The 26,362-nt window shown below is 38.4% G+C and overlaps 1 protein-coding gene across 1 annotated transcript in view; it reads left to right on the top strand.

Annotated features, from left to right (window-relative positions):
* The window catches only part of OTUD4 (OTU deubiquitinase 4), a 32,679-nt gene extending 7,456 nt beyond the window's left edge, over window positions 1-25,223 (top strand). Inside the window, 32 exon segments of the mRNA XM_086611680.1 lie at window positions 967-1,013; window positions 3,489-3,561; window positions 4,043-4,124; window positions 4,915-5,059; window positions 8,293-8,350; window positions 8,746-8,863; window positions 9,099-9,163; window positions 11,147-11,247; window positions 12,617-12,741; window positions 12,853-12,877; window positions 12,879-13,028; window positions 14,247-14,383; window positions 14,386-14,411; window positions 14,644-14,662; window positions 15,732-15,833; window positions 17,830-17,885; window positions 18,445-18,499; window positions 18,502-18,602; window positions 19,182-19,320; window positions 20,353-20,553; window positions 20,556-20,603; window positions 20,606-20,620; window positions 21,345-21,385; window positions 23,394-23,643; window positions 23,646-23,900; window positions 23,903-23,955; window positions 23,958-24,083; window positions 24,085-24,148; window positions 24,151-24,325; window positions 24,327-24,451; window positions 24,454-24,497; window positions 24,499-25,223. Coding sequence (XP_086467806.1) covers window positions 967-1,013; window positions 3,489-3,561; window positions 4,043-4,124; window positions 4,915-5,059; window positions 8,293-8,350; window positions 8,746-8,863; window positions 9,099-9,163; window positions 11,147-11,247; window positions 12,617-12,741; window positions 12,853-12,877; window positions 12,879-13,028; window positions 14,247-14,383; window positions 14,386-14,411; window positions 14,644-14,662; window positions 15,732-15,833; window positions 17,830-17,885; window positions 18,445-18,499; window positions 18,502-18,602; window positions 19,182-19,320; window positions 20,353-20,553; window positions 20,556-20,603; window positions 20,606-20,620; window positions 21,345-21,385; window positions 23,394-23,643; window positions 23,646-23,900; window positions 23,903-23,955; window positions 23,958-24,083; window positions 24,085-24,148; window positions 24,151-24,325; window positions 24,327-24,451; window positions 24,454-24,497; window positions 24,499-24,639 — 3,162 coding nt within the window. The 3' untranslated portion in view covers window positions 24,640-25,223.
* Window positions 25,224-26,362: the final 1,139 nt, after the last annotated feature.

Here is a 26,362-nt window from a genome sequence, read left to right as displayed (position 1 = left end):
TAAAAAAAATGGTGGAAAAAACCCAACTGCTACAAGTTCCTGCCCCAACTTGAGTTTTTAATTTAGTAAAAATTTAAAAAACGAAAAAACAAAAGTAAAAAACAAACAACACTCCCCCCCCCCCCCCAAAAAAAAAAAAAAAAGGAGGCGGGCCAAAACCCAACAACAACAACAAAACACTCAAAAACTGGGAAAGGTCTGCTCACATCATACTGGAGCACAGTACAGTGGTAGGCTGGTAATGGAAGCAACAGCTTTTACTTTTCTATGATTTGAGTCTGGGTTATGGTGTTACTGACATTTCACTGTTTATCAGCTTTGAAGGGTAGATTTTTAGTCTTTCTTCAGATACTGACCTATTGCTGCTTGCATGAGAAATGCAACTAGCTGTCACAAGTTTAGTAGGCAGACCACTTTGAAACAGCCAAAATTTGTGTTGGAGCACTTCACAAGACCATGTCAAGATTGTTATGGAAGTTATCCGTGTGTTACGCATGAGAGTTAAGCCTCAAGGTTTTTTTCTTGATCATCTCTAGCTAAAGGCCCACCAAACGAGCCAGTTTTGAAGGTAATGAGTAAGATTTTTTTTTTAAAAGCACTTGGTAAATCTGACTTTTTTTTTTTTCAAAAATCACTTTTGAAAAGCTAGACTGCTGGTCGTTTAAGTTAAACAAAAGAATAAAAATAGAAACACTATCACCTCAAAAATCATATTCTTTAATATTAAATCTGCATTTATATGATTGTTTTAGTTCTCTCAGTTTTCATACAGTTCCATTTCTAGTTTGGGGAAAAAAATCCCTCTAGCTCATACCCCTTTCAGAGTTTCAACTGAACTCCAGACTCAGTGTTAATGTATTTATTTTTAATAACGATTTCTTGCTTTGCTTGATCTGCACATGAGGAAGTACAATAATTGTGTGTTTGTTTGAACTTATTTTTGTTTTTTTTTTTTTTTTAATACAGGAATGGGTTGGACAAGTAGAAATAAGTGCCCTTTCACTTATGTACAAGTAAGAAAACCTTTAAATACGTTTTATTGAGATCAGTTGGAGTAGCAAAGTGGAATTTTATGTTATACTGTGGTTCTCTATTAAATTAAGAATTTGAGTGTTATATCTATTGTTTGATATTCAGCAAGGCTCAGTGTCTGGTCCTGCCCTTGCGTCACAACTATTCCATGCAATGCTACAGACTTGGGAAAGGGAGGCTGGAGAGCTGCTTGGAGGAGAAGTACCTGTGGGCATTGGTTGTCAGCTGGTTGGATATGAGCTGTCAGTGTGCCCAGGTGGCCAAGAAGGCAAATAGTGTCCTGATTTGTATCAGAAATTCTGTGAAATATACTTTGAAAATTGCAGCTGTCAAGGTATTAAATAGAAATGGAAAAGTAAGCTTTAACAACGACATTTAAACTGGGATTTGAATACAGGTTTGCAGTAATGTCACGCATCTCACCTGCACAACTAATTGTGGGTGGAGTCATACAGTTTGTATTTTATTAATTTTCATATTTTTTTCTGTTAAAATTACTTTTCTTCCCATTTCTCACCAAGGCTTTAATGTTAACCCTATTGCTAAGCTGCGGGCTGTGCACATCTCTTAATTACCTCTGTACAAATGCTCTGATGTGGCTTAGTGGTGTGAGTATTGTGGGCTGTTCTCATGCCTCCCTTGGGGTGAAGTCCTGTGTGCTGCTGTAGCACTACCTGGTGTGCTGCTGTAGCTTATTCTCTTTTCTGTAGAAATTTTCCTTTTTTTCCACTGTGTCAGTATAGATGAAATAGTACAAGTTTGTCGAGGGCCATAGCTTGAGCTATACTTGATAATGTTTTGGTATTTGTGCATAGATAAACACTTCTCTTGGTGAACAGTTTTGCTGATATGTTTTTACTAACTGTAATCCTATATATTAATCTTTATTCACAAAGTAGTGTGAAACAAAATGCTAAATATTTATAACTGCTTACTAATTACTGTGCAAGGGAATGAGCAACGCGTACAGCATCTTCTCTTTCTGCTGTTTGTAAACCAGTTAAATTCAGTATTTCAAAATGCTTACTGTAAATTAATGATTATCTTTGTACTTTGACTTTTGGTGATACAGTTGATAACAGGAAAGAAACTAATTAAATATTACTTTCCGGTACTTAGATGAGCGCTCAGCATGGGAAATTGCATGAAATTCTTTGTGTTTTATGTGGGGACAGTTTAGAGTTGCATGTGCTGCATGGGTGGAAGAGGACTGAACTGAAAGTCAGAGTAAAGTTTGGCTCAAGAGGCTTAGAGAGAAGGTCTGAGCCAGGGTATAGCGGGACATAACTCAACTTAAGTCAACAAAATTTCATGCTTGATTACGTCGGAACTGAATGCTCGTGATCTTCTGTTTCCTGTATTTCTGGCCATGAGAAATGTGCTCTCATGAAATAGAAGCAGTTTATTTTGAAGCCATGATACATTGGTATTCAGGACCACAGCTGATAAACAAACACAGAGATAAATTCTGGTTCATAATAGTATTTTTGTAATTACCAGTGGAAGCATGAGGAAACTTGTGGCATAGTTGCAACTATATTTAGTATTTCGCTGCAGAGTTGAACACGCAGGAATTGTAACTGCCATACCTGTTTTGGGAAGACTGGTTTCTGTCAAAAAGGCACTTTAGAACTTTGGGAAAGTAGATGACTCTGAAAGTCTTCTTTGCAGTGTATTATCCATTATAAAATGCAGGGAAAGATTTTTCTTTCTACACGTGGAAAAACTGATACGTGTGGAGAGCATGATTTTCAGAGGTGCTAGAGTCTTGGTTACAATACCTGATCCTCAGGCAACACATGCTGATGGTCTGTTGGGCTTTTGGTGTGCTCCTTGGCACACTGTGGCAGCTGGGCCACCGTTTGGGAGCGGAAATGTTGTGTGGACCCTTCTGAGCACGAGAACTTGGTTTGGGAGACAAGAAGAGATTCTGAGCAGGGACATAGGCTGTTCTGTTAGCTGGCTTCTGTGTCCAAAAGGGTTCTCACAGGCATGTGATTAATCTGCTAGTGCTCATATAGCCTAAGCCATTGCTCACCTTTCGGAAACTTACAGCTGCTTACTGCCTCTGTTCATAAAACCAACCTCCTCTTTGTTTTGGTGGGTTTCTGAATGGCAAAGCGTGTTGAATTTCTCCAGGACTGGGGAGCCATCATCTTTCTAGACATAGCTCTAGGAAGCGGTGTCTGGAAATTTGTTATACTTGTCGTTGGCTCTGTGCATGTTGTGCCAGCACATCTTATTCTAGTACGTTCTTTCATAAAAGTAAGTCTTTTTGACCAGTGATAGTTGTACTCATCAGTATTCTTCATTATTCTTCATTCATCTTCATTCATCAGTATTCTTTTCCACTAGGTGTTTTCTGTGATTATGTGTGTTCCTTGAACTTGACTTGAATATACCAATTTATTGATATTACTTTTTAAATAAATTCTTAACTGCTACTTTTTTCTCAGGAAAGATTTTATAATATACCAGGAACCAAATGCTTCTCCTTCTCATGTAACTGAAAATGGCTTTTCTGATAAGGTAAAAAAATATTTTATGGCTATTGTGAAAGGCTGAATTAAGACTACTTTATAAACAGCAAGTAGTTTCATGTGAGATTTATTATTCAACACAATGAAATGTTCTGGTAATTACATTTTAAGTTTCTTTTGTATGTATTTAAGGTAGCTATTCCGTTAACACATGTAGCACTTCTTTTTAACTAGATGGTCCATATTTGGGGTGTCATATGTCTTCCTAGTAATCTAAAATTCTGTAAAAATCAATTTACAAGTGCAAACTTGCATAGCTACCTCTGCCTTAAATTCTTTTTGACTTTTGGTCAAATTCTTTTTGGTTTAAAGGACATCCACTAAATGTTTTGATTATTTTATTGATTTTGAGATTCTGAGAGATAACAAAATGCATTGGTACATTAAATTGAATTTAAAAGGTAGTGCTCATTTGAAAAAGAAAGTGAGATCCAAAACCTAAAATATCTGTGGTGTTTTTTTTTTAATAGGTGTTGCTGTGCTTCTCGAATGGAAACCATTACGATATTGTTTATCCCATTGAGTATTCAGAAAAGGCTGCTCTGTGCCAGTGTAAGTATTATGTTGGTTAGTTAAAAGCACGTATTTTTGACAAAAATCTTAAAATTATCACCATCAGGTTTCAGGAAAAGGCTCTGTATGAAAGTTTTATAGTCATTCTTTAGTGGCTTAGTTTTCCATTTGTATTTTCAATGACTCTGATTTTTGCAAAAGCATGCATTCTTACTGTATTCTGATTCTTGACAAAGCAGATTATGTACCAAGGGAGAAGACTTCTCTGCCTCTTTGAATCTAGGTGGTCTAATGTAAACAGAAAATGTTGATGTATTAATTTATAATCTATTGCTTTGTCTTTGGTAGGCTTTCTGGTTTTAATTTTTTATTTCAGCCTATGTTAACAAACTGATTGTTTATGTTAAAATTATCCTTGCATGTGTAACTTGTCACAGAAATTATTTTTTGCACGTGCAACCTCTATAAGTCTTCATGGATTATTGTTTTCTTTACTAGATTGCAGAAATGTCCAAAGGTCCTAATGGTTTGATGGGTCACTATGATGATCCCTACAAGGATTCTAATTCTTCCTGAAATCTCTGCCTATGTGCGGAGTTACAAGGCTAAGGCCAAATTTTGTCTGTCGAGAGACCTGATTTCTAGTAGTTTCACGCATACTCACTAAGCCATAGTAGCTGCAGCTGGTTTTGCTTCTAATGCCTTCACTATTTCAGTTTACACATCGAAATGCTCCCTTGCTTTGATTGAAGTAATTTGAAGTGCATTGTAATGGTGGTATATTTATCTTGTAATTGATTTTGCCCTTCCACTTTCTCCTCTTCCCCAGCTCTGCTGTATGAATTGCTTTATGAGAAAGTATTTGATACAGATGTGAAGAAAATTATAGCAGAACTTAGTGCTGTTGGTGTGACAGAGGAAAGTAATGGTAGCAGTGAAGTATCTCCTTCAGATTCAGAAGATGACAACTACAGGTAAATGGGATTTAAAAGTTAATGTAAGATGCCTGTGAGTGACACATGTTAAATGAGTTTTCTACGTTTCTGGTGGGTAGTGGAATCTAGCAGTTAGGGTTGAAAACCTTTACAAATTACTAAGAAAAGAAACACAAAGAGAAAAGGTTTAGAACTATGAAAGAGTGAAATGTGTAATCTTCACTGGACCTAAGGACAGGGTTCTGGTTCCTCTGTTTGTCCTGCAGTCTAGCTTTAGGTCTCTTTGCATAATGGAATGTTGCAATGGCAACAAGTCCTTCTTCCCGTTCAAAATAGCAGAATCCCCTGGGAGAACTGTCAGTGTGCCAGTCTGGCATGCTAAACGCCAATTACTTGGCTTACTCTTGTAGCTGAGTAGAGCTACAGGAATCTAGTCCATCTTGAGTTGCTTCCACATCTGGGGGCTGAAATGCCTGCATGAGGTGTAGCTAATGGGGAAATACAGATGTGGCTTGCACCATTTTGTTCCTTGATCTTTATGAAGTGATTATGTTTGTGGGTTTGTATTCCTTCTGCTGGACCTGAATGCTCTAGCTGGCTTTGAGATTTTGACCTATTGGTTCCTTTTGCACGTGTCCTGGTTTCAACTGAGACAGAGTTAATTTTTCTTTTTTAACAGCAAGAAGAGCTCTGTGTTTTGGATTTAGTAGGGGATTTGTTACGAGAAAAATATTGATGATGTACTGAGACATTAAGGACTTATCAGCTTCCCATGTTTTTGCCAGCGTGCAGGAGCACGACAGGCTGGAGGGAAGCATGGCTGGGACAAAAGGTCCGCGGCTCCCTTTATGGTTTGAACTTAGATTTAGAATTGAGGGCCAGACTGGCCAATGGAGTATTCCATATAATGAGATGGCATGCCTGGTATATAGATGAGGGTTGACCGGGAAGTTTGGAACTCTCTTCTGAGGGCTCTCTCAGACTCTCAGTCTCTCAGAGTTCTGTCTCTCTTGCTCTTTTTTGGGCCTCTCACTTGTCTGGCATTGAAGTGTTGGGACTTAACCGTTTTGGGATCACTTGCCAGGATGAGGAGACAGGCTTTGGTCACAGAATGGTGAACGATTACACTGTGTGTCACTAGTTTGTTTAAATTAGTATCCTATTTTATATTATATATTATTAGTCTACCACATTATGATGATGATGATGTTGCTCTTGTTTCAAACCGTGAGTCTCTTTGCCTTTTACCCTTTAATTCTCTTCCCCATTCCCCAGGAATGGGGAGGGTGAGTGAGTGAGCTTAGTTGCTGGCCGGGTTAAACCATGACAGGACAGTAAGTCTTTCACAGTGCTGTTTTTGCATTTACATATTGGCAGTTTTTTTTTGTTTAATACTTTTCTTAAAACCCTGGTTTGTGTGAAATTCCATTGAAGCCATGGAGATCATGCTAATTAGTGCATCAAGTGCTCTCTTCCTGCTGAATGTCATGTAAGTCCTTTCTGGGAGCTCTGCTGTAGCCTCTGTGACATGTGGCAGAAGAAATTCCTTGAGACATCAGGAGCTGATTTTTTTCCTCAATCTGAAAACAACAGAAAGGAAGTCAATGGAAATCACTACAGAAAGAAAACCAAGTTCTGGGAAAGGGATTAGCTTCCTTTCTTGTTTGGAAATGTTGCCTATATTTTTTTTCCAGTTAAAATATAAAGTGTTTCTGCCTCGGGGAACAATAATTGTAGTTAAATGTCAAAGAGTGGAAACCTTCTTTATTCCTTTCTGTTCTTGGAGCTTTCCTGGGCTTCATATGCAGAAGCATTATCCTGTATCTTTAGGATTCATAAGAAAATGCATTGCTAACCTCCACAGCACCTTTGTAAATGAATGTCATATACTCACTTCAGACTATGAGACTCCATGTTTTTGATTTAAACCATATGTCTTATGATGCAAGAGCTGGTGTATGTGACTCTTGACCTAGTTAACACACATTACAAACACTTTGCTGTGTTTATGAAGTCTTAAGTTTTTCGCTTGTCTTAAAGTTGACTTCAGCTTGTTTCATTACCTAGTTTGCCAGAAGATCTTTTTCTGGAACTTTTCAATTATGTTGTTATTAAATGTAATAGTTTATTTTGTTCATGAGAGAAGGTAATGCTGACAGTTGCCTACAACTGCTGTAGGGAAAAATACTTGTTTTTTCTCTATGGAAAGTAATTTTCCAGCAATGTCAGGTGTAGAAAATAAGAGTGTATTAGAGGGTTTGATGCCAGTTAAGTACTGGAGTAGTTTGGGGGTTTGATTTTTTTTTTTTTTTTCAATATCTGCTTTTGCTATGTTTTCCTTGTGTAGCTGCAAAAATTTTAGAGGAATTTTTGTTTCCCTTGCCTGCCCCCCTCTTTTTTTTCCTTAAGTGATGACTAAGTCAGTACACAAAAGTTAGACTTCCTAAAACTTGTACTTAGAAACAAAAATCTTATTTTTAGCTTTATATGGTATAGAAACGTACTTCTTGTCTTACACTTAGCTTTTTCATTTTAAGAGATGAAGATGTCCTGTGGTGTGTTTTGTTGCGGGTTTAACCTGGCGGGCACCCAAGCACACGCAGCCGCTCACTCACCCTCCCTTGCCCCCAGTAGGATGGGGGAGAGAATCAGAGGGATAAAGGTAGGGAGACTCATGGGTTGAGATAAGAACAATGTAGTAACAGAAAGAAAATAAAACTAAAAAAAGATGAATAATAGACTATACAAACGAGCACTGCACAGTACAGTTGCTCACCACCTGCTGACCAATGTACAGCCTGTCCCTAGCAAGCGATCCTGGAGGAGAGAAATCCCAAAACTGCAATCCCAGAAGAGAGAGAGAGTGCTTCCCAGCCAGCCCTCATCTATATACTGCGCATGACGTTGCATGATATGGAATATCCCACTGGTCAATCTGCTCTGGCTGTGCTCCCTCCCAGCTTCTTGTGCACCTGAACACTAGCAAAGCACGGGAAGTTGAAAAGTCCTTGATTTCCTAGCAACACCTAAAACCATCAGTATATTATCAACATTCTTCTCATACCAAATCCTTTACTAAATCCAAAACACAGCGCTATTCTAGCTACTAAGAAGAAAATTAACTCTATCCCCATTGAAACCAGGACACCTTATGGAAAAATATGTAGAGAGTGGTATTTTCAGTATTTTTATCCACTTCCAAGTTGTTTCTTACCTGATTTCTAGACCTTATTAGTACTATATTACCACAGCTCGCTTCTATCCTTTTGCAGAAGTAACGCTACAACAGTCAGTGATATGAACGGATTGAAGTCTCTTTCTGGCAACAAGGTATTTATATGTTAAGATTTATTTTTCTTCCTAATAACTTGTACTTCGCTATTTTTTTCAGTGTCTAGTGTTCATGAGAAGACGTTGAGTTTCTAGTTTTTCTGACACGTAATGTCAGAAATTTTTAATGTCTTAAAAAGTACTTATTTCTGTGAAAAGTAATGTTTGCTTTTGATGTGCCAAAGGGTAGATAGTGTCCTTTATAATGCTGCTTAGTTATTAATTTTGTTCTGGTATGATTAAAAGAACACCATTGAATTATTTTTCCAAAGCTCTTTATGTATTTTCAGCTTCTTAATATTTCAAGTTTAAAGCTTGAGCACTGTGATTGAAAAATGGAAAACTGTACATCTTTATGTAGTTGACCATTTAGGACTTTGTTCTGTTTCATACAGCACCTTAAGAGCAATGGGAATCCTACCTTGTTGGTCTTACCCAAAAAAGTTCTTAAATCACTCAATCCATCAGTTTACAGAAATGTTGAATATGATGTTTGGCTCCAATCCAAATGGGGTAAGTAACCGAATACTTAAAAGTTCCAGCTTTTGCAAGTTGACGTATAAAGTGAAACCCTTTTGAAAAACAGTTGTGCAAATGGCAGTTTGGGTTTAGGCGGTGGTCTTTCTCACATGGGTCAGTGTGCAGATTTAGGACCTGAACTTCTGGTTTGCGTTTTTTACGGCATCAAGAAGCTCACTCTTGTGATGTGTTTAAACTAACAGTGTATTACTGCTAATGTTATTTACAGATCAGCAAAAACAAGACTTTTCTATTGCTGCTGGCATGCAATACTCAGTTGGAGATAAATGTAAAGTAAGTAGTATTGAATTATGGTTTATAGAGATGTTAACATTTTGCTCAAGATGCCACTATACCCTCTTTGTTAACTATTTTGCTACATAAATGCTACCTTCCAAATATTCTTTGCTTGTGTCTTCAACTGTGCATATGCTTATTATTTGGTGATGTTCATGACTTACAGCATACATGTAGAAAAGGCACATAATAGAACATCCGATCAGTGTGATTTTACTGCATTAAAAAGTCTCAAGGTTAGCTTCAGGAGTATATTTAATAAGAGGACTGTGGACCTTAAGTATGCAAATAAGTTTGCGCAGGCTTGCCTCCGTGGTGAATCCTTAGCTGGTGGTGTAGAGTGCTAGCTTCTGTGCGAGAAGTAGGTGCCTTTGGGGCAGTTTACTTGGTTCAGGTTCTTCTCTTGGTGGGCTCCATAAGCTCGCTAGTTATTCCTCTGATGTGCAAAAGTATGAAACAGACTTACCTCACAAAAGTGGTAATTATCCCCACTGCATCTTTTGCTGATGGCTGCACTTGCTTTATCGTGCTGCTGTGTGTGATAAAGTTTTTGTGTGCATACAGTTGCATGATGAAGAACGAATTTTAGTGTTTTCTGTCATATGGCTTTTCTTTGGAAAGACCGAAACCAACATAGTTCCAGGTATTTATGTTCAGCTCTGGAGATAATGATTACCGTTTGTTAATTGGCTTTGTTCTGATCTCATTACTTGCAACTAATGGAATACAGCTTGCTTTAGTTATTTCAGATCCTGAAGATCTGAAGTCTTGGGTGACTCTTCATCTTGAAGTATGCTAAGTGTGTTACCTGATTGCCCTTTAAGTTCTATTAAAACTTGTAGTATGTATTGCTGCTTAAGAAGAAATAAGATTTACCATTAGATCTATAGTACACAAATTTTGACTATTCTCCTTAAGTGTGTTAACTAAACTGGTGGTGGTGGTACTCGGCTAAATATGGTTCTTTTGACCATCTATTAAAATTATAACATCAATGTGAAAATATTCAGTTAGGTTTATCATGCAGCATGGGGGCTCTTTCAGTTTGTACTTTTTTTTGTGTCATGGAATTAAGCATAGTAAATAAACTGCAGGAAAAACACATCTCTAAGCTGTAAAAAAACCCCACAAAACAAAAAAAAACCCACACCCCAAACACCTAAAACCCTACTCAAACAAAAAAAACTAACATGGAGTTGAGTGTTTATTGCTTAAAACTTATATAAAGGCCCTAAGGCTGCATTGTGTAGTATTCACTAAAGGGTACAGATATTATTGTTAGATAAGACTCTGGTAAGTAACGTATTCTCTCTGTCAAATTTTATATACATGTGGCAAGACAGTAAATACGTGGGATAAAAACATGGGAAGGGAAGATGAAGTAAATAGTGAAAAGTGGAGTTGACCAAATGAATACAACTGGAAAGCCAAATGCTGTGCAGAATGTTATGAAATTTATTTTTATGTTTATTAGAAGAATTTTGAGAACATGGAACTTCAGTCAGACAAGTAACTCTGTGATCATATCTGAGCGACGTTTCGGTTGTTTTAAAAAGCTTTCTGAAGAGTAACTTCAGAAATAATTGGTGGTTATTATGTTCTTAATTAAACTAAATGTCACTGAAGTTAGTAATGAATTTTTCTTTACACGGATTTTAACAAGGAAAAGCCTTGATATGCTGATTACTTTTAACTTTCTCATGTAGTTTTGAAAGCTGTGTTTCGTTAAATAATGTTACCTAGCATGCTTTCTGTTTTGTTTTCTTAATAGTATTTTTATTTCTTTTTGAAGAAGTGATATGGATTGAAGATTTGCTTTTGATACGTTTACTGAATTACACGGTGTTTATTTCTCAGATCTTCTGTTGCCTAGGGGAAAAGTTCTATATTTAATGTTGCTGATATTTAAAGAGTTATGTCCTCTCATTGTCTTGTTTGAAGCTAATGCAACTTTTATTTCTTTACTTTTTTGCCTTATAGGTGCGCTTAGACCATAATGGGAAATTTTATAATGCCCATATTCAAGAAGTTTGTTCAGAGAATGGGCCAGTTGTTGTATTTGTAGAAGAGCTTGGAGCAAAGTAAGTGTTGAATCTCTTTTGGAAGAGAATGCCAAACTCAATCTTGGTAATGGCAGCATCACTTGAGTTCAGAGTTAATTTCAGCCACTGAGCTGTATCTACTTCTTTACTCGAAGCAGTACTACCATAAATTGTTAAGAAACCAATGTACTAAACAGAAAAAAGAAAAAAGAGGTTCTGCATTAATTGTCACTTCAGACTATTTTCTTTAGTGATAGGTAGTCTGGATGTTACTTGCAGAGTGAAACCGTAACTACGTTTATTAGTGTTTGTTGTTTTTTTTTTTTTTTTAATTTTTTGCTCAAAATTCAATCCTAAACAGATTGACACCATCCTAATTAAGTGTTGCTTGTTGTGCTTAATAATCAGATGCTACATTTGTGACAAAGTTTTAATATTACAAGGTCCATCAAAGCACCTAGCTTCTGTGTTGGTTGAGTAGGTCTGTCTGATTTCATATAGAAAGTGCCAAGTTGCTGTTTTGATCAGCATCATCTTTGCCCTACCTTGGGACAAACTAAGTGTTTAGAGTTGTTGTTGGGGTTGCAGGGTTTGTTTTTTTTTTTTTTTTCTGTTTTGGTTGGCTGTTTTTGTATTGTGTTTTTTGTTGTTTGTTTCGTTTTGTTTTGGTTTTTTTTTCCTAAGAGGTTGTTGGTGGTGGTTTTGGTTGTTTGTGGGGGGTTTTTTGTTTGTGAGGTGTGTGGGGTTTTTTTTTTTTGAGGGAGGCAGTTTGAAACATTTTCTTGAGCTTTTGCTGTAAGTTCTTTAACTCTTCTGGGGCTAAAAACCCCACAGTTGAGTACAGTTCTGGAAGAGGAAACACTTTCAGTCGAGGTAAATGAGGGAAGGAGATCTGAAGATCTTCGCGCAGTTTGTTCCCTTTTTAAATCGAAATTTAACCTGATTTGAATATCTTCTTTCAAACAGTGTAAACAGTTGCTTGGACATTCTACAGCATCCTCAGTTAAAATGCAGTAATTGCTCTGGGATATAAACGACCAATATAATGTTTTCAATCTTGACATCTATTGCAGTATTTGTGATAAGTTATCTGTTGAGTATATTGCTTTTTAAGATAATTTTCCATTTTCGTCTGCCCTGAAGACATTAGAATACTCATTTCACAAATGGCTGATTGTTCTTTACTGGCTAAGTTTGCATCCATTTATCAGAGAGTTTTAAATAAAAAACAAGTTTGTTCTTCTACACATTGCTTGAGTGTAAACATAAAGAACAAGGGACTCTGAAAGCAATGCTCTCAAAAATTGAAAGATCCATCAGACTTAGTAAACATGTGGTATTAATTTATGCAAGCCTCAATCTGATCTTTTAAAGTATTTTTTTCCTTCCATAATTCCTTGTTTTGTAGGCATGCTGTCTCACTGAAGAGCCTTAAACCTCTTCCACAAGCCTCTCCCATGGAGGGCTGGAACACTGTGCCAGGGAAGAAGAGGAAAAAGTTTTTCCCAACATGGGGGCATAATGCTCAGCCTGGTAGGGTTGTACCTGTCTTTGTGTGACAGAATCTTTTGTCTGATGTTTTGTCCTAAAGAGCTTAAAAAAGATTAAAAAAACCCGCAAACCGTTTTCATGTCTTCATCACAGATGCGATTGGAGGGCCAAAGAATCAGCAAGTCAATAAAACCCCCGTCAGCACTACCTCCTCGACTTCAGCATACTGTGGGAACCAGGCAGCATCAGTTCTTATGTTCTGCACCCCAACCTCATCAGACCTCAACTGAGCAAAAAGCTCCAGGCAGGAATCCTTCCCAAGCTGTAAGGTAAAACTGCAAATAACGTCTTCCTTATCTTGAACTCCAGCTGAGCTTCTGTAAGCCCAGGTGCCTGCTTCAGGTGCTTCCAGCATGCTCTTGTGAAATATGTTGCCATTGAATTCTTAAGAAGTGTTCCAAGTCTTTAAGAATACACACAAGGACAGGAAAGATAAAAATTCTTTTTTTTTTTTTTAAACCTTTTTCACAATTGCTGCCATCATGAGCTCCCACTTCTTTTCTTGCATGACAGCATCTCCCCTGGAAGCATACCAAAACTGCAGTTTCTTCTTGGAAAGTGGATGTTGAGATTTTTTGCTAGTTGGGGCTGAAGTAATGTTGCATGTATTGGTTTTTGGGCATGGCTAAGATCTTCCCGCAGCTTCTGCAGAACCTGCCATGGAGGACTGCTTCATGCTATGGCTGATCACTTGAAAGAGTATGAGAACAGCATTTTGCGTGCATTTCTTGGTAGTGATTTTTTTTTTTTTATTCACTGTGCTGCTGCAGCAGTTTTCATCATTGCCACTCTTCTTCTGTCCTATCTAAAAGACTATTCTGTACTTTGATACAAACTCAAACTCTTCATGGTCTGTTCTGTCACTCTTCCACAAATTCCTGTTTGTGAAATAAATGGGGCTGGGGTATCTTTGGAGTCTGCCACATGCAATGTTTTAAGGGCATTTCTTCTCCCTTTAACATGACTACATGTGTATCCTAAAAAGTTTAGTTAAGGAATTAAGAAAGCTGAAACAGTGATGTTAATTTTGTGTAGTGATGCGTCAGACATGGAAAATTATAATGTATTTTTTTTCCCTTTTGTTGTTGTATTTACAGAAATCTTTTTCTTCAATTTTGTCTTGCATGTTCATGGATAGCAGATGGGGAGGTGATCAGTTCTCAGTTGGCACAGAAATGGATTAGATTACTTGATGTAGGGATTTTTTTTTAACTATGATCTAATAATTACTGTTTGTTACAAAGTCTTTCAAAATTATTTTGAACTGAATACGTCATGGAAAAAATCCATTCTTTCCCTTCTTTAAATTTATGTGTGTGGGTAACTTGCAATGGGCAGAAAGGGATCTGGTATATGTGGAATCATAATCAGTGCTATATAATTATCTTCTTTATTCTTTCTAAACCATGAGTTTGTATTGTATTTGTTACTGGTGATAATTGAATTTCTTTGTCAAAGTGTCCCCGTTTCATTTTTTCCCTTTACAGAAAACCAGACCGGGAGAGAAGCGAGGATCTGAACCATGGCAGCAGAGATTGTAACTACTTTGGCTGTCTCCAGAGGAGACGCAGGGAGAAACAGGCTATAGAAGAATCTCGTTCACTTTATGAGATTCAGCAGAGGGATGACAAGCTTTTCCTGCTCTTTCCAATGTATGGGTTTTTTTCATTGTATTTGTCATACTTGTCTGTGAATCTTTAAATTAGCAATTGTTGCTTTGCTGTTCTTGCATTACATACAATCGAAAGTAAGGATATTTTCTTCATGTTTACTTTCTACATAGAAATATGTGAATCTAAAATGCTTTATTAATTTAAGGTAAGACACCATACATAGTAGTTTCCCTTGGGAATAGCTAATGTCCAGCATACACAGTTTCTTCAGAACATGTAAATATGCAGAGGCATGAACTTCTGAAGCTGTGGGCTTCTTTCTTTGACTTCCTCCTGTCTTTGGAAGGCTTTGCACGTCCCCTGCAGTACTCGATGTTGTCTTTTTCTTGTATGTTGGGATCAACTTCAAGTGAGGATAGAACTGCTCTGAAGTATAGTTTAATTTCGCTGAGAAACAGCTCAGTAAAATGGCACTGGGTGTTTGAATTAATATCACAGGTGACTAGTGATTGTTTCTGATTTGGTTCAGATACACCTGTTTTATTTCTAAGTGACTTCTTTTTAGTGTGAGAACTTGCCTGATGTCATAAGTAATGCAGACTCTTTCTCAGACTTGCTCTTTCTATTGTGCAGCTGAGCTGACTTGTCAATGCCTGAGGGAAGAATGTAGTCTTTAGATTTTGAGAGATTATTCTATTGATGCAATTTTTAAAGAAATTGGAATCTCAGTATGTCCAGGGAGCGAGCAGATCCTGTGGGTAAAGAGCTGCTGTATACATAGGTTTATTCTAGAGATGTGAAGGTTTTGGGTTTAAGTCCTAGGGCAAATAGAAAGAAGACCCAGGCTGGGAAGAGTGAGTAGGTGAAAGACAGGCCTTAAATCTCTTGCTTTGTGGAAGTGACTTCCTGCATGGCATCTTCCAGTTTTTGAGCAATAATTGAGTGTAACCAAGATGAAACATACAACTCTTCTGCCCTGCAAAGAGCAGACTTAACACTGGAGCCTAATAGACGGGATTCCTCTCTCTCTCTGAGCTGTGGTTACCAGTATGCTGTATTTGCTGTCCTGCAGAAGCAGGATGTGATTTTAAAGAAGGTATTGTCTGAGTGAAGCAGGTTTGTTTGTCATGTAAACTAGCGACATGAATGCTTTTAAAGGACAATTTGCAAAATTTAGCAATGAATGAACAGATCAAGACTGCTTCCCCCTCCCCCCTCTCTGCCTGTCACAGAGATAAGTACTGTGTGTCATGAAGGCATAATAGTATCATGTCAGAAGATGGCGAAGTGTCATTGACTTCTTAGATAAATTCGTGTTTCTGCTTTTGTAAACTTCTTTAGAGTCAGTCAGTCTGTCAGCTGCTACACAGACTGTGGATAACTTAAACCAGAACAAGTTCTCAAATAATGAAAGAAGAAACAGCAAGTGGACAGCAGAGGTGGAAGAGCAGAAGGATAAAGGTAAAAATAAATATTTTTATTCAAGGCTTTTTGTTTCTTTGCTTGCTTGTTCTTATTACCAGTCTCAAAATTTATTCAAGATGGGGGATCTGTTTAGCCAATGAGAAGAAAATTAATCCTTAAGTAATAGTGCCGAACTAAGCTAGGCTTAAGGTAGCAAAGGTATAGTTTGGAAAGAAAGTATGTATTTTCTTGCTTTGTGAGAGAGCAGGTTCCTTGGTGGGATGTTTGTAGTAAATGGGAAGAGGAAAGAGAGAAGCAAAAAGACTTGTCAGAGCTACCCTGAATTAGATCTTGTTGAAATTCTAGTTAGTGTGGCAGAAAGTGCTAGTGGGAAGAGTATTATAAGTGCTTACTGGAGTTGGTCAAGAGAAAAGCAGGTAAAAGTATTCAGTGTGGCATGGTTAAGAACTAGCATACAATGGTACAAGGAAGAGGGGAGAAGATGATGTACAGAAGAGTTGAACCTTCCCCCCTCCATCACCTCTGTTTACAGCAGAAAGAGCTGTCATATGGTCAAAACTTGTTTGGGTTTTCTCCCTCCTCTCCATCTCTTTTAACACTCTTCAGCTTCTCTTCATTGACTCTAAGCTTTTCCTCTTCTGTGAGGAAATGGAACATGGCAGTAATAGGTGAAGCTGTAGCTGTCAGGAGGGAGTTAGTAAATCTTTGCTAAATGCAACTGATAGTAGTGTTGTGGTTTTTTTTTTAATTTTTATTTTTGTCGTATCAGCTTTGCCATAACTAAACATTGAATTCAATCTTTTTTTTTCCCTGACTAAATAAATCTAAACTCTTTAGCCTCCTCTGAGAAGCTGTTCCTTCCCTCTGAAGGAAGCAGCTGTTGTGTATTTATTGTACTAGTGCTCCTTAGTCCCTCTTACAACATGTAATGCTTTCTTGAACAGTCTCCCAAGGACTGATGTTGCCTATTTTTCATTCACCAAACATCTGAAAACTTGTTTCATTTGAAACTTGTTTGTCAGCAATGTCAAAAAGAGTGTTGATGTAGAGAAAACTCTTTGCTACTGTGTCCGTGATTCATGATAGGTTTTGCTGAAGTGCATGGCATGAACAGCTTTCTGTTTTTTATGCCGCTCTGGATTGCATTGCCTCTTCTGAAACAAGGTTAAAAATCTTATGGGAATAAACTGTGCTTCCTTCTGAGTATTTGAGATTCCTGTTGGTGCTTGGGGAATTGGCAGTAATTCTCATAATCAATATTGTTTTGATACATTGTTTTCTGGTTGTGTTGCTGCAGGTACTAAGCTTTTAAAAAGCACATATCTATTTAGTGGCTACTATGGAACTTACGTGCATGCATTTGATTGACAAGCAGTGGTATCCAGATTTGAACATAAGCTAGAATGTAAAGAACTTGTACAGATCTTACTATATGAAGATTATACCATGACTGTTTTCAACACATTCTCCCCTTCCAAGTGTTTGCTGGTGCTTGAGAAATTAAACTTCTGCATTAGTCTGAAAACTTTTTAGATCTTTTGAACTATTGAAGCCTTCTAAGTTGATCTATCTCTTACTGAGTTGAAACTAGACAAGACTTTGATTCTGTTGTCTTAACGCTTGACTATGGAAATGCAGATCATAACATTTTCACTTTAATAAGAGTACAGTCTTATTTCTTTTTCATTAGGAGGGATTTAGGATGAATGATACATGTTTAAAGAGACAGTTACATTTTTCTCCTGCTTCCTGCAAGCATCGCTGAAATTGTTAAACATCAGTAAAGAACTCCTGTAGAGCTTTGAAAAGCCAGGTTGAAGTAGCTGCTGTGTTGCTGCCCTAACAACTGTTTACTTTGGGATGCTTTGATCTTTGATAAAAATTGAAATTTAAGTTTTTTGAAGTAATATGTGCTGAGGTAGGTTTTGTTTTGAAGGTTTAGCTTTGGAAAGATGAACTTTAACTGGCTTAAGTTGTAATAGCCATAAATGGTGTAATGGTTCATTTACTAGGTTTTATCTTGGTGTTACAGAGTCAAATTCCAGGCCGATCCACTTAAGTCAGAAGCTTGAGCCAAATTCATCTGAGGTAATCTTAAAGAAAAGGCTAAATTTTTTTTTTTAAATGTTATTGCTTCTCTGATACATGATTAGCAGAGCAACAGCTGCCTTTAGAGCTGTGATTGCTGCTGCTTTACAGCTTTTAGTGAAATACTTCTAAAGTTGGAGGCTTGTATTGTTGTCAGCTTTGCTTAGCCCCTGTAACCTACACTTAATAGCCTTTCTCTGCAATCTGAGTTATCAAATCTGGGCTATCGAGAGCACTTACGAATCTGGATTTGTAATTGTTTAGTACAGTGTGTAACTTTCAGTACTTTCAGTACTTCACTTCAGTGAAGATTTGATGTTTACTAATAGCTACTGTGCTAACAGACCATGATCTCTGAAGTTCAATAAAGATTTGTGGTCTCTTGTTGGCTCTTAACCATTACTGTCCTTTCAATGAGGAAAACGTTACACTAGTATAATAGTGATTGGGGGCTTAGCCCACTTAATATGCAGTGTGGTTTAATGTCTTTGAATGCCTCTCTGAAAAGTACGTCATGCTATTTGACTAGCTGCATCTGTTGTTTCTAACTTTGCTTTAGAAGAATAGTCAAGATGAGAGTTATCCAAAAGCTTCATCTCCTTTGGAACAAGTGAAAGAGATTCTCCGATTATTGCTGAGCAAGTAAGGAATGTTTGTTTGATTTCAAAGTTTTCCAGTCAGGAGACTTCAGACAAAGGGGAGCTTCAACCCAGCCATGTATGTATTGTAATTCTGGCTTTTAATTATCTAGTCATTTCAATGGTGGTAACACTAAAATTTTATGTTTACAGTTAGGAATCTGTTATGTCCAACATAAAAAATGTAAACGGACAACTCTTGATAGAAAAGTAAAAATATATCCTTTCTCTTCTGAGAGAGGGGTTATTTCATACCTTTCTGCTGAGATAACCGTGCTTTTCACTTTAAATTCTTTACCTTTGCTTTTTCAGGTTTCTCCAAGGTTATTGGTAATTGTTTGTGAGGGGTGGCTTTATTTTTTGGATGGGAGAGACTAAATTTAATTTTTGTGGAGGTGATTCTAACACTGATGGCTGTCTATGGTAGAGACACGTTCTGGGTAGAGCTCGTGGCAGTTCTTCACAGTGTGATGTAATATATCTCAAATCTCTCCTATGTATACAGTCTCATATGTTACTAGTTAATGTTTTGCTATAGTGATGCTGGTAGTCTGGCTAATACTGAGTCATCAAGCCTTTTTTGGTAGAAGTCAGACATGTTAGGGCTCACCAACAATGGTGATTTAGCATAATTTCATATGATCTCTTCGTTTTTCAGAATGTGACAGAATGCTTACCAAGCATAACTCCAACACCCTCACCAGTCTTTTCTGAGGTGCATTTACCTCCAACAGTGCCTTCCGTACCAGCCATTGTGCCAGCTTGGCCAAGCGAGCCAACAACCTATGGACCAGCAGGTTTGAAGAGATATTAACAAATCAGAAACTACTAACCCTGAAAAATACTTTAACTGTCTTGCTAAATTGAAGATGCCTCTGGGAGATACTGTTTTATATAACTTCATATTCTAGAGGTGGTAATTTGTAGGAGTATAGTTTCTCACTAGTGAAGGCTAGAGCGATTTCTAGTAGATCTTTGATTGCCCGTGTGTATAGTTTGCTTTAATCCCTGCCTGAAGGTGGAAGAGGGATGTGTACTCAACTCTCTGTTTTTCTCCTGAGTGGGATTGCATTGAGTTTGGAGGGGGCTTATTCTGAGGGTCTGCTTAAGGCAGAACTTGATAGTTCTAGGTAGCTTGATATGTGTTTGTGCTCTGTGTCCCATGCGATAAGCTCCTTGATTCACTAAGGACTCAGCTTGGATCTGGTATGTCTGGAATTAATGAGATCCATTTGGACCTGGGCTGCAAGGCCAGTATAAAGGTTTTTCTGTGCTGTGCATATCTTCTGATACATGGAATTAGCTTGGATTCAGTATTGCTCGTTAGATCAGGTGCTGCATTTTCTCTTCCACTGTTGTGTTTCTGTACAAGAGTGAGCTTTCAAATCAGCATGCTGTGTTCACGTGATACAGTAATAATCCTGTCGGCTGCATCTGTGACAGAAGATGCGTATAGCCCAGTAATCTGAGCTCAGGTTCAGAGTTGACTGTAAAAGACTAGTCAGAATGAGAACTGCAGGACACATATAAAGTTTCAGTTCCCCCCTTTTTCCTCTTTTCCAATTTCCTTCTGGTATTTATAGTTTCAAAATAAATATGGGAAGGGTTTAGCTGTTTCTGGAAAGCTTAACTGTTTCACTCTTTCTGAAGTGGGCTAAATCCACTATTCTGTGGATTTAGACAAATCTTTTGTTGTAACTTCCTGGCTCAAGTCTACCTGAATATATTTTTTTTTCCCTTCTATCTTTTGAAACTTACTTTCCCACTGTCACTTTCTTTTGCAATTGTATGTAGTATATAGATGTTTAGATATGTTTTTTTCCCCTTAGGTATTCCAGCCCAAATACCTGCTTCTTCATTGATGCCAGCCCCAGCAACAGGACCTGATTCTATTGTATCACAGGCTCAGGTAACATCTGCTCCAGTTGCTGGAGTTCCTGTGTCACTACAAGCAGTTAACCAGCCTTTAATGCCTTTGCCTCAGACTCTGAATCCTTATCAGGATCCGCTATACCCTGGATTCCCTTTTAGTGAAAAGGAGAAAGAGCTGTTGCACCCTCTTACTCCCTGTGCAATACTGGGAAGACTTACCTAAAGGTGAGAACCTAGAAGAAGGTCTGGATTTTATACCATTTTTCCTAATAGGTTTTATTTTCTTAAATGCAGATAAAGACCACTTCTTTGGTCCTGTTGTTAGTCTATGTCAAAAGATCTAATTGTTGTCATTCCATGATTTAAGGCGTGGAGGGAATATCGAACAGAGTTGCAGCTCTTTAGTTTGCATTGCTAACGCTGCGATTATTTTAAGTGGTTACACCTGGAATCTAATACGATCATTTTATGGTTCTTGACTTGACCCACCATAACTTCAGGTTTTGTGGATGTTAAAGGATTTTCTTCGGGGAACTGTTCCTTGTACAGTAATGAGTTTTCTCTTGTAATCAAAAGCTTGGAAGTTGTTGAGCATTTCCTTAGTGATCTGGGAAAATGCAGGTTTTGGCATACTACAAATATGGAATATGCCCATAAGAACATACCATGTCTGAATGCATGGTGGTGTTTGTTTACTGGACTGTTTCTTAAAAAAATAGAAGTTCAGTTCCACAAACTGTTAAAACTGAAATTTAAACTGCAGTTGTGTTCTATCTAGATATCTCATGTGTCAAAAAATCCCAAATCAAAGACATGCAAGTGGCAACTTAATGCCAGTATTTCTCCACTGAAACGGAACTGGAACTTATGCAGGGACTAATTTTTGGATCAGATGAAGTGTATATTGTAGGTCTTCATAAATCTTTTTCTCTTGTCTTTTTTTTCATAGATAAGAATATTCTTAGATTTTTCTTCAATCTTGGTGTGAAGGTAACTCTTCAAACTTAATTATGTTTTGTGTATGTTATACCGTAAAATTTGCTTATGTTTAGTAGTACTTAGAGTGCAGAAGTTTGGTTTGCTGCAAGCTGTACACTTGACGTTCATTTTAAATTTGAAATAGTGTGTCTGTGTACTGGCAAAGGCATTGCAGTACAAATGTCTTCCCTGTGGAGAATCCCTGAAGTAACCTGCACATCTGTCCTTTCTCCTCAGGTTAAGGACAATATTTTACTTTTAACCTTCTAAGTAGTTATAGTGGCGATTGATGTTGCACATGTGGAGCAAATCTGTGTGTGTGGTTGGGGGAAAGGCTTGTCCAAAAAGGCAACGTTTTCCCCTTCTTAGTAAGGACGAGTTGTTAGCTTAGTTTCTCCCCCTCTGCACACACAATGTTCCTTTTTTACCTTCTTTTACTCCTGAAAGGCAAAAGGCAAACTACTTTGGAAAAGGTGCTGAGAGCTCTTAGGCTTATTCCACATAAACTTCAGCTGTAAATAATGATTTTCTTTGGTGTCTGTGGATGGAACGAGGGAATGTTCGGCACAACTTAAAAAGTAAATTTAGATTTGAAAACTACGTGCCTCATACAAGTCTCTTTCCTTAATAGAAAAATAAGTCCTTAGCAAGTGTCACTGCAATATATTTAAACAGCGTTGTTTCATAAGCCTACATATATTTGGGACTCTCCTTACTGGTACTTTGTATTACTTAGGATATAGTCTGTCATTTTGGTGCTTCTGCACCATCTACTGGTCAAAGTACCATGTTCTAGTAGTTGTGCTCCTCAGCTGGTGACCAAATAGTAACTTGGTAGACTACTTTCTATGGTAGACTTGGAAACTACTTTCTGCATTTTCTTGTCCACCTGCTTGTACCCAGATCATGCCATGCTGTTATCCACACCCTTCCAGCTGCTCTTTCGGAGTGAACCGACCCATTCCTGTTGAGGGGAGGTCTGGGTAGACTTCTCAGGATGGCTTTGCTCTGGGGACTGTTTCTACAGATGGCACTGACAGACTGTGCCAGGTTTTAGGCTCTGCCTTCTACCTACTCCAGTGTTTTCTTGGACAGGCCTTGTGCTCCAGCAGCCCTGCACGGTGTTCTGTGTGGCCTGAAATGTGGTATCTTGGGCACATTGTATTATACAACATCCTACAATGTGGCACCTGGGCCAGTTTCCTATGTACCCGAGTGCAAAACACAAGCCTGTGTTGATGTAACTCTGAGCAACATAACTGTAAGCCACCGTGTGCTAGTTAGTTTGGCATGGAAGTAGAAGAAAGAAAAGGGGTCTCCGCCAGAGGTGGATGACTTCAGTATTGTGACACGTAGCTCGTGCTCGCTAACAGCGCGCTCAAAATCGTGTGTGTCCATTGTGGGGACTCCCCGCCCTGTTGCTGGAAAGTATCGTATATTCTAATGAAACCTCTCCCCTACTTCATGAAAAGGCTTCTAAGAAAGCTGATCTATGGATTTCGTGTATACATATGGATTTCAGTCTTTACAAATTGTCCTGGGGGAAGTGATCTAACATCAAGTCTCAGCGTAGTCTTTTTTTTAATGTGAAAATATGTGCGTAGTATGGCTTCCTCTTGTTTTCATGTTATCTCTTTAGAATTTTGCAAAGTGAGCTAGTAGGGCAAACTGCCAATCAGTAATGGTGATTCTGGAAAATGAATTTGAAACGTGTGTCTTCAAATACGTAGGTAAAGCTTGACTTAAGAGCATCATGTGTTTAAATTAACTATATAGCAATTGTCACCAAGTTTTCTACTGGTCATAACTCTTTGCCCATTGCAACGGCATTTGGAAGGAACACAAAAATGAGACATCATTCTGGAGTCCTGGATACTTAGAATTGAGGGCAGTCACTGTAAATAAAATTAACCTTTACTTCCTGTAATTAATTGTTTCAAAATGGTAAATGACCTGTGTGCTATTATGTCTGTCTGAACATTGGAAAGACCAATACTTTTCCCCCTCTGCTGTCTTGCAGGCATACAGTTGTCCCATGTGGGCACCCCATTCTTACTTGTACCCGCTGCACCAGGCCTACCTTAGCTGCTTGTAGAATGTACCCAACGTGTCTGTGCCCGTGTATCCGCACAGCCCCTGGTTTCCAGGAGCCTCCAACGATCAGACGAAACGAAACTGCCACGAACAAACAGGCACATTTCCTGTTCAGAGCGAGGCCAGATCCAACGGTCAAATTCCACAGGTTGATAGCAGATCTCCATCACTGCCTCTGATATACCTACAGCTCAGGCGTCGGAAAGTCAAGGTCAGGTCTGTGTGGAATCGGAGAATCCAGTGCAAGCTCTTCATGCAAGCTATGAGGAGTCCCTGAGAGGGAAAAATATGTTCCCACAGCCACCCTTTGGACACAATCACTTTCTAGGAGCTGTTCCAATCGCACCTCCTTTCTTTCCTCACTTTTGGTATGGGTACCCAGTTCAGGGTTTCATTGAAAATTCAGTAGCAAGACCTAATGTTGTCATGTCACCGAGGACAAAGAGGCAGCAGCCAACACCTCTGCGAACGTGTACGTGGCTAAAGAATTGCAGCCCCTCCCGTTCCTGTCGTAAACTCTGTGGAACAGCAGCTTCCGAAGACTAACAGCAGCAGCGGCTCGAACGCTGCACCATTCCCTGTGGCTGGGGCAAGCGGTGAACGCGGTGCCCCAAAATGAAACTTCGGCCAGGACACCTCAGCTGGAGCAAACTTGTCCTTCGGCTTCTCCTGCTAAGCAAAAAACAGCGGGCAGCAGAGTCGTTCTCTGCAAATGCAAGGGACTGAGAGCACACCAGCGGTGCCCAACACTCTGCCGCTGTTGGCAGAACCACCGAAAAACGAACTGAAAAATAGCATTCCCAGTCGTAAGGAGAAGACTGAGAAAGGCAGAGATTCCAAGGGTGCTGGTAACTGCAGACAGAAGCAGGGCACAGAGAACGAGGGAGGAGAGCTCTGAAGATGAGAGTGAAGTTTCCGACATGCTGAGAAGTGGTAGATCCAAGCAATTTTATAACCAGACTTACGGAGGAGGCAGAAGGCCAGACTTGAGTGGGGTTACTCCAGTAGGGGAGGATACCAGTTCCAAAGAAAGCGAGGAAGCCTGGAAAGGACCACCCAGCAGAAGCAGAGACGATGGCTACCAGTATCAGCGAAACTTCAGAGGGAGGCCATATAGGAATGACAGGAGAAGGGCAACACTGGGAGATAATCAGAGGGGGCATCAAGCGTAGGATGAATGGATCATTGAACGTTTTAAAATGCAAAAAGTAATTTGAAGTAGCAGTTTAAAATCTAATCTTTCTTTTTAGTAAAGTTCAAGGCTATGTTTAACTTCTGGTGAGTAAAGTCTAGGAGGATGTGAACGCTTATCATACTTTTTTTGGGGGGATTATAGACTTTGTTTGGCTTAGCATTTTTTTCCTCATTGTCAAATTAGAGAAAAAAAATAGGTTTAGTGTTTGATTAATTTTTTTTTTTCCCCACAAAGGTTTGAGTTTGTGATAGAAGATGGATACGTACGTTTGCTAGAGTGACAAATGATAGCATTTGACGTGATCTAGATCCTAAAATTGATGGTAACACTGCACCAAATATAAATGTATATTTATCATACAATGCCTTAGTTCTGAACTGAGCTAAAGGAATTCTCAGCCTACTGCACTGTTGTCTTTGATATGCTTCCAACCCAAAGGCCTTCATCTCAAAAAAAAAAAAAAAATTCTGTCAAACTTGGAATGTTTCTCTTCAGTGTGTTACACATACGACAGCCAGCTAACCCTGTGTCTTAGCATGTTGTATATAGTTCTTTTATATTCATAGGTATATTTTTGAATTTTAAAAAGCATTTATTTGTTGAAATCGAAATCAAGACAACCAGTCAAGAATAGCTGTGTATGAATTCGTAAGAATGGCTGTTTCCACCAAGAATTCTTAAGGCTGGTGACTAGAATTGTGCCTATGCCAACTAAATAATTAACAAAGACATAAAAATGTAGATGCTATGCATTTCCAAAATAATTCTGCATCTGTTGTAATAGCAGAAGTTTTTTTTAATGCCACTTTAACACTAATGCACTGACAAATCCTAGATATTTTGTGAGGAGAGATGCATAAAGTACGTTACTTTTTTTAAGTTTGTATGATTGAGCTACTGGTCAGTATTCTTTTGTTGTTGCACTGTTGATGCAAATTTATGTTTTGCATGTACAACCTCATTGCTGAACTACTTCGAAAAGCAAGATGGAGTCGCGGCGTGCTCTGCTCTTCCCTACAATTCAGGAGAAAGTGGCTTCTGCCTTATACTTTTACACTGTGTCAGAGTTCTGATGCTGTTTCTTCTGACTCTGGTCATGATCTCGGCAGTGTTCCTCTTGCCTTTGCAGTTTGGGCGTTCAGCTGTCCAAGCTCGGAGAGTGCAGTGTGCACAGTATTCACTCAGCTCTGTTGCTCTGTAAATTAACCGTTGTGTATATTTTTATATCTCTGTATATACTAGTGTAGGTGACGGTGCCCTTTCTTTCATGTCTTGGGTTGTACGCCCTTGATCAGGAATTTTGAGTGATAGTTATGTGATCAAGAATTTCTTTTCAGATGCATGCCATGTATAAAACCCTACTTAAAATAAATGTTTGTCTTTTCACTTTATTTCTAAATTATATTTATGTAGTCAAAACTGTTGCAGTGACATTAAATTTCTGGTTTTGTTCAGACGAGCCACTTGTAGACAGCAGCGGAACTACAATCAAGTAGTTAATACCTAGGCAAGCTGCAAACTAAAGGGGATGTAAACTGGATTTCTAGTTCTTATTCAAAATGATAGCGGTAGGGCCGTGCTATGAGGTGTTTTTTTGGTGTGTTTTTTTAATGTGGGTTTTTTTTTTTTAAATCTAAGTAATTTTCCATTCAGAAATGTATTCAGGATTTCAACAGAGGCAATTTTCAGTTTTTCAGGTT

This window comes from Tauraco erythrolophus, chromosome 5, assembly GCF_009769465.1.
Source record: "Tauraco erythrolophus isolate bTauEry1 chromosome 5, bTauEry1.pri, whole genome shotgun sequence".
NCBI lineage: Eukaryota > Metazoa > Chordata > Aves > Musophagiformes > Musophagidae > Tauraco > Tauraco erythrolophus.
Note: the sequence above shows the minus strand (reverse complement) of the source record. Positions and strands in the feature narration are given on the sequence as shown.